General features: G+C 26.1%; 1 protein-coding gene across 1 annotated transcript; it reads left to right on the top strand.

The window, feature by feature from the left end:
- The first annotated feature begins 1056 nt into the window (after window positions 1–1056).
- Window positions 1057–6865, top strand: LOC107457420 (uncharacterized). Its single transcript, XM_043044284.3, has 4 exons — window positions 1057–1951; window positions 3273–3361; window positions 4140–4329; window positions 5715–6865. Exons 1-4 carry the CDS (start codon window positions 1222–1224, stop codon window positions 5984–5986), a joined length of 1281 nt encoding a protein of 426 aa, XP_042900218.2. The 5' UTR covers window positions 1057–1221; the 3' UTR covers window positions 5987–6865.
- The last annotated feature ends 1736 nt before the right edge of the window (window positions 6866–8601 follow it).

Genomic DNA, 8601 nt, shown 5'->3' with positions numbered 1-8601 from the left:
CAAACATAAGTGACATTTTTGAGAAATTATAAATCATTTTAACACGCGTATAAAATAAAAATATAGTATTACACAGATTAATCATTCTTATAATATATACTTCTGAATATTAAAAAATACCTAAATACTTTTTTCGAAAAATTTATAATTAAAAAATTGTATCATATGATTTATATGTTTTGTTGTATGTTTAAAATTTGAATGTGAATTTCAGTGCAATAAATGCAATAAAGATCTAGTTCACAAAATTTATTTTCGATGTTACTATTTTACTTTACTTTTTTCAAAACTTAAATATTTTAATACGCAATATTTTAATTGCAATAGAAATTCGACCAAAAATATTTAATTAATAAAAACATTCTTCGAAAAAATGACCAAAAGTAAAAAACTATTAAAATATGCAATGTTAAATGAAAGAATGCAGCTAATGCATCAAAATATAACTTTGAAGCTCAGCTCTAGCTCTTTGTATTCTTATTCGAAAAAGCATATAATAGCAGCTGAAATAATATTTCTTTTACGTGAACTAATGAACCCCTTTAACAAAACATAGTATAATTTTTTCGGCAGCTATTTTTCACATTTACATTAATCAAATATGCCTTTCTCGGCTTCTTCAGAAAATTGTCTAATTATTTCAAAGTAAACAAAGTTCCCTGAAATTCTAAATAAAAAAAAGTCACTCTTCGCAGGAGAAATTCCCGTAATCGTGTCTCTTTCCTAGTCCAGATTACAAACGAAACAAAACTTAACATCAACAGTAAAAAAAAAAGATAAAAAGAAAGAAAAAAGAGCAATCATGACGTTAGTACGTTTTTCTTTTTATTTTATTCCAACATCACCTTCCTCTCCCTTTCAACGGAGGATGGGGAGGAAAAAGAAAGATCGTCTTTTTGTCCATCCCTGCTCCTCCGCATCATTTATAAATGACGTCACATCACGTGAGTTTCCTCTTTCTCCAGTCCCTGCCTTTAACTTTCGTCTCGTGACGTCAAAGGTGACGTAACAGACCCGCGCGATGCTATAAATAAGACATCTTTCCGTCTCTCGGATTCAATCACTATTTAATCCAGTCTTCCGAGGAAGCGGGACAGAAAGCGATGGTAATTAGAGAACTACAGATGACGAGAGTTATTTTTTAGACGGTCCCGTTATAAAGCGTGTTCTAGAGCTTACTTTGTACTAGTTTATACTTCAAATAGCCAAACGGACATTAACATGACACCAGTGTCGGACTTTAGGAAAATGTCACTTTTGCCCGATATGTTATCCGTTGCTAGAAGCCAATCTGATACGTCCTATGATGGATTAGCAACAACTCTTTTGCAAAAAAGAGGAAGGAGATGCAGTGAATGGGTTGGCAAAGACGACAGAAAAATGATTTTGAGACCACTGCAACTGAATGGTGGTGACCACAGAGAGCACAATGGTCTCCTCTACAGGAGACTGTCCAGAGCTTCGCCCAAGACTCATCCAGAGACCACAACTCCAGAATTAGTCTCTAGGTCCTATTCAGTGAAATCTGTTAAGAAGCTTGCGGAGTCCAGGCAGAGGCATAGAGGTTCAAGCATACCTAGTGATACAACTCAAAGTGGAGGTGTCAAGGTGAAGGAACGGACTGTGTCCAACCGATCTCTTCCTCTTCCTGGTGATGAGACAGATTACTGCAGGCTGAGAAATTTTAGTATAACTTCTAAGGGAGTCGTCAACAGGGGTGACTCATTTCGATGCAAATCGAATCCACGTTTTGCTGATTCAGAGGAGAAGACCGTGAAAAGAAAAGACACCGTTGAAGATGCGTCACCCCTGAGGAACGAACAAAAGGAATTGTCAGTACCAAAGAAATCGTATCGAGTTCTTCTCGTGGGTGCATCAGGAGTAGGGAAATCTTCTATGTGGAAACAGTTTCTAACGTCAGAATATATTTGCGCTGATGAGGTTTCTAGCGGTAAGTGTCATGCTTACCTTATTTAACGCAATTCTGATGCAATTCTAACTTATTTTAGGAAACTCAGACTCAACTTTCAATTTTATTTCTTTTAATATTATAGAGCAAAAAGTATGTAATAAACATGATCTTTTTGATAACTGCCGATAATAATGGTCAATTGTTATGTTTTTGCTATCAGTAATATCTAGTTTTTCTGAATATAAGTTTACCAAAGAAGACATGCGAGTGATTAAGTCTTATTTTGTAATGATTGAGGCTATAGAATTAGATGATAAAAATTAATAAAGTTTTAAAATAAAGTAATGAGTAAACAATATGAATTGGTTAATAAAATATTTTTGTCATTAATATTTGTGATTTACTTCAATCTAAATTAAATTGCTAATGTTTTTTTAACTGTAATTTTCGATTTAATTTTAAAAGTAGTGAAATTAATTAAAAAAATTTTGTTGACAGCGACGTAATTTTAAAGAATACAAATGTTAAATAATAACATGCAAGAAATATTAACCGAAAATCAATTCAATATTTATATTTGAAGAAATTAAATTAAATTTATTATGCCTAATAGCATATTTTATGTCCTCGACGCAATGAAGATAGTTACTTTCAACTAGTAAAGTATTAATTTCTGGTGCTTATAAGATTGTTTGAATATTTTAAATAATTATTAATAGCTAATAGTAGTGGATTATTAAATATTTTTGACGATTATTTTACTCACATTCTTCAGTAGATCAGTAACACTAAAAATTGTGATCTAAATTAATTATTTTAATTAGTTAAGTATAACTTATATCACGAGAAGTTCGGATTATTCGTAAGTTATAAATAACTTATAGTTCAAATAACTTGTAGAATCTAACGGCCAAATAAATGGAATCCACTTCAAGGCAATAAATTTAATTTATGTATGTAACCAAGTTAAAGGATGTTGTAAACTAAAAGGAAGAAATATGAAAAAGGAAGATATGAAACAGGAAGTAAAAGCGCAAATCTCTGTCTTCGGACTCGTTTTCTTTTTTTTCTTTTTTTAAAAAAAAGGTAAATCGCTTAAGTAGTAACTTTAATACCGAATAAACTTGATTAATTAATGTACTTTATGAATATATGAAAATAAAATAAAGTATCAGTACCTCTTAATTCTATTAATTCTTTGCAATTACTTGAAAAAACTTTTAAACTTAAAATCAAATTACTTTAAACATAAGATGCTTGTTTCAAGTCGCTCATACGTTCAAGACTTTAAATTTTTAATTCAAATAGCGTTGTATATAATTTATTTACATCACACTAATGATTTTTTTTTAATATTTAGATCAAGAAGTAGACAGAGCAGTAACAGTTATTCTAAATACAGAAGAATCTCAGATGGAATTTGATAAGCAAACGTTTCATGAAGGAACTGTAAGTATTAAATATATATATTATGATATTAAAAAAAACTATATTAAGTGCATATTATATTTATAATTTATAAAATTTCTATCATATTAAATGCATATTATATTTCGATAGTTAAGAAAATTTCAAAATAGAATAAAAACATTTTACTAACAACATATGCTATAAATATATTTTCAAAAATTTTTAATTAAAATGGATGATTAGGAGCTCTATTAACGAATACAATATTGAACTATAAATTGTTAAAGATGTAAATAAATCCTATGATTTTCAAGATTAGTATTTATTTCAATATTATTAGTTTTAATTTATAATAAAAGATTTGTAAATAAAAAGGATATTTTATAAATCTAATATTAAAAAGTAATTAAATTTGATTTAATCTTAAGTTGCATTAAATTTTTTTAATCATCTATAAAACTAAACTTTTCCAAAAGTCTTTTTCCTTTTTTCATCATATGAAAAAATTAATTAAACATTTTATAAGAAAAATATAAAAGAACATAATCATACAAATTAACAAGAAAATTATTTTTAAGAAAAATTTAAAAAACATAAATCTTCATAAAAAGTTATAAAAAATTATTATTAAAATTGTAAATTATATAAAATAAAATTAAAATTATATTATAATTAAAATTGTATTTAACTATATCAAGGAAAATTATAAATTTTAAAAATAAAATTTATAAGAAAAATTTATATGTAAAAATTTATAATAAAAAATGTGTAGATATTATTTTCTCATCTATAAAATAATTTCTTTATTATTTTTTAGACTGTATTTCCTAAATCTGAAAATTCTGAAACTGACGCTTACGTGATAGTCTACTCAGTGACGGACAGGAAAAGTTACTCACTAGCGAGACACATCCTTTGCCTTATGGAGAAATGTATTGATACAAAAGCAGTAATTCTGTGTGGAAATAAAACGGATCTTGCACGTTTGAGAGTAGTTTCTACTGATGGTGAGTACATTTAAAACAATTAACTCAAACAATTCAAACATTTGAACATTCGAACACGAAAGTTAAAGTGAAATATTATACCAAAATTGGACATAGAATTTGAGTTGAAAAGCTTGTGAATATAAAAAACGCTTACAGATGAAGTTTGTTTAGATAAAAAGTGTATTAATTTCCTTTTTTACATTTAATTTCTTGAAAACGAGATAAAAATACATTAGTTTAGCTTTAAATTAGTTTCAATTATCAATATGTTTATTATTTATATTAATAAAAAACTATCTATATTCATTCTTAAAATATTTTATTCTTAATTTCAGATTTTTTATTATTTTTTTCTGAAAAGCGTTTTAGTGAATGTTCATAAAGATGCCCCCAAAAAATACTTTTTAGAAAGGGAAATACTTTTAATAATTTCATAATTTTGAAATTGTGTATATTTTTTAGGAATATTTCGAAATAAATAAAACATTTTAATTAGATGTTTTTTGCAATTTTCTCTTAGCGCAACGATAAAATATAGAACTCTTATATTATGAAATTCAATGATTTGATTCGATATTTAGCTTTCTTTTTGATTTTTTTATGAATTGCCTTTTAGTGAATGCTCATAAAGAAGTCCAGAAAAAATTTAAAAAACGGGACATTTTAAATAAATTTGTAACCTTAAAAAAGGGAAACATTTTATGAATAACTCAAAATAAATAAAACCCCTTAAGTAGATGTTTTTTACAATGTTCTTTTAATGTTAACACAAAATGCAGAAATCTTGTATATAATAGAGTCAAATATTTTTATTCGAAATTTAGTTTTAAATTAGTTTTAATAGTCAGTATAATTGCTATTTGGATTGATAAAGACTACCTGTATTCATTCTTAAGATATTCTATACTATATTTCAGATTTTCTTGTCGTTAAGAAATTCGATTCATGCATCTGGTAGTAAAAAATCTTGTAGTAAAAAATTCGAATATTTTGATCATTATTGAATATGTTTTATTTTCAATGAAGTTAAATTTCTTATTATTTGCTTTTTCAAAATATTTGAAGCTATTATTTAAACTTTGTTTATATAAAAATATTTTTTGAAAAACTTTTTATTAGATTATTAAATCTAATTGTGAGATTTAAGTCTTATGTATAAGCCCAATAATAAAAGAAAATCCAGTCAGATTGAGTAATTCTTTACGCATTTACTAATTAGTCTAAAAATAATTTAGGCTAATTGTCATAAATCTAAAATATATCAGACTTCCAATCAGTCTGGAAAAATAAAAAATACAGGTTACATTAGAAAAAAGTCGAATTTTTCGAATTAACCTAAGCAGATCTATTTCATAAGCTAGCTTTTTATGATTTTTTTAAAGAATATTCATATATATTTACAGAAGGAAAGTCGCTGGCAAAAGATCGTGGGTGCAAATTTATAGAGATATCTGTTGTTATCAATCATCAAGTTGATGAACTCCTAGTTGGAACACTATCTCAAATCCGCATCAAGGCCAAGGTGGCGGAAAAACTAAAAAAGAAACGAGATTCCCAATCTGGCAACAGGAGATCTTCCATTTATTCCGGTTCTAAGGCATCAGGAGTGTTGAAAAAAATTTTGAGAAAAGCGTGTATGAAATCTAAGTCGTGTGACAATTTGCATGTTCTCTAAAAATCTAGAGTTTCTTAAAAGTAAATATAGTGCCTTCATGAATGTGTGAAATTGTAAATGTATGCTTGGTTCAATTGTTGTTTACTGCACGATGAGTTCATAAAGTGATGAGTGTGATTATAAGTTAGAGTAAAATTTGTATTATTCCTAATTGAGTTGTAATCGAAGAAAAAGAATTCGTATCTAAAAAAAAAGGATTGCAATTTCAATTGCTGTGCATTGTTTACTGCAATTTTAAACTTTTCAGTGTAAATTGATTTAAAAACACACTGAATATATTAAAAAAGAGTGAGTGGTAGCATTTCCCTTTTGATTTTTTAACTGAATATTTTACTTTTAAACCGAAACTTCTTATAATCACTTTAACCCTTTGACGCAGATGGGACAATGGTGTCTCCTATATATACAAATATATTTTTGACACTAATTTCAAGAAAAAGTATATTTTGGTATTTTTAATTATTTAAAGCAGTCTTATAATTACTAAAAAAAGCTGTTATATTATCGGAATTATATTTTCATTAAAATATGAAATCCAGAAACAAAGTAGTTTGAAATAATTTTTTTCATTCATATTCTAAAATTTATCTATAATTGACTGAAATGAAATTTATCTATAATGAATTGAAAATTAATCATAAATAACTCGTTTCTATTAGAGCTAAATAATAGTGCTAATAAGTGCTAATTAGTGCTAATAAGTGCAAATTTGAAAATTTATTGCTTGGAAGTGAGCCGTGTTTGGAACATTTTCCTTTTAAAGTAGAAAGAGACATCGGTGTTTCTTGCTGTATTTCGCAACCATAACTTACTAAAATGCTATATATAATATTTTTTTCACTTAATTTATCCTAAATTAATAGAAAATAATGAAAAAAATTACCAAAAATATGTTCAATAAAAATTCTGCGTGAAAGGATTAAATCACAAATGCGTAAATAAACATAAAATTTATTATAATTTATCAAGAATTCTTTTTTTTTTAAAAAATTTGATTGTATCTATTTATAAGTGTCATAGTACCAAAGATATCTTTTTGAAATGCAATATTAATTAATCATAGCTGCACTATCAAACATTTGATGATATAGTTCTATTGAATATTAAGGACACGTTTTCATGAATTATAGATTTCTTAGATTGTTTCCATTTACATTAATTGTTTAATAAGTTTTAATATATAATAGTATGAAATTAATATTCTAAAATAATTTTCTAAAAATAATGTTTTCGATACTTTTATGATGTAGAATATTTGCAGGTATATTTAAAATACCCATTGATACTAACATCTTTACAACATCTAACATCTTTAGTCGAAAAAAGACCCTTACTATATTACTGTCAACAAATTCATGAATATTTTATTGGAAAATATAATTTTATTTCCTTTTACTATTAATTATATAATTATAGTATCTTAAATTTAAAAAAAAACCACTGAGATTTCTATTTCCTACTTAAAGTTTTGTAGCACATAGTCTAATTAAATAGAGATAGGTGTTTTAATGTTTCAAAGTAAAAAAAAAAAATTCCAACGAACATTACGTAAAATATTTGTATAAATAAGTATGCTCCTTTAGAAATTTTTCAATAACTCCGAAATAAAATTTTCATACTAAAATTCTTTGTAAGACTTTTTAAATCTACAGAATGTCTATTGAATAGCTTAATAGGTGCTAATATTAATGATTTTAAAGGACCAAAGTAAAGTATAGCCTTCAGAATGCCTTTATCTTATACTTGAATATCGAAACCAAGTGCTTAATCTTAACAAAGTGCTTAATTGTTGGGGAAAATTAAGTAGATGTAAAGACATATGAACTAAGGGTTTAAGTAGCTTAAGTTGTTTAAAATATATTTGAAGTAAAGTTCTGAGTAGTTCAAGTTGTTTGCGATTCATACGAATTAAAGTTTGAACTTGTTTAAACGATATTTGAGGTAGGTTAAGTTTCTAAAAACTTATATGAAAGACTGGTTTAAATTGTTTAAAACAGATATGGAGTGAAAATTTAAGTTGCTTATGTTTCTTAAGAGATATTTAAAGTGAAGTTTTTAAGATGTAAGCGAAGTAAAAAAGAAATTAAGTTATTAAGTCATTATTCTCTAAAATAGTATACTGTAAGCAAAACAATGTCAACTTGTATGATTTTCTGTTTAATCATATACTTTTTTAGAAATGCATTTTTCTAAGAATTGTATTGATAATATAATTTTTTTAAAAGGAAAAAAGTGGAATTTTTAATTGAACTATGAATATAATTAATGCTTTATAATGAAAAGAATAGTCTTTATTGAATGATATACTTTTCAATTAAGCAAACAGCAACTGCAATTTAAAGGTTTTTGAATGACGGGGAAATGAAGCAATAAACCTGTCAAATAAATAAAATATCTATAATTTAGATTTAGCATGACCAAATAGATTGAAATTGTGAAACTTTACTACTATAAGTGCATATTACAATACAAAATGAGATGTAAAAATTAATGTTAATTTAGCCATTTCGAACAAGTTTTCAACAATTAGATTTTAACAAATGTAATAAGCTTGTGTGACATTATAGTGAATATATTGTAAACTCTTTTATGTTAGAAAGGGTGTCTTTCTAAAC

The sequence above is a fragment of the Parasteatoda tepidariorum genome, chromosome 9, assembly GCF_982258835.1.
Source record: "Parasteatoda tepidariorum strain Cologne lab strain chromosome 9, Ptep-v5.0, whole genome shotgun sequence".
Taxonomy (NCBI): domain Eukaryota; kingdom Metazoa; phylum Arthropoda; class Arachnida; order Araneae; family Theridiidae; genus Parasteatoda; species Parasteatoda tepidariorum.
Note: the sequence above shows the minus strand (reverse complement) of the source record. Positions and strands in the feature narration are given on the sequence as shown.

What these genes read in the sequence shown, in the direction of transcription:
- LOC107457420 (XM_043044284.3), top strand. Translation starts at nt 1,222, where the DNA reads ATGACACCAGTGTCGGACTTTAGGAAAATGTCACTTTTGCCCGATATG. An exon ending in CGCTGATGAGGTTTCTAGCG is followed by an intron (nt 1,952 to 3,272) that starts GTAAGTGTCATG and finishes TTTAATATTTAG; the next exon opens with ATCAAGAAGTAGACAGAGCA. An exon ending in GAGAGTAGTTTCTACTGATG is followed by an intron (nt 4,330 to 5,714) that starts GTGAGTACATTT and finishes ATATATTTACAG; the next exon opens with AAGGAAAGTCGCTGGCAAAA.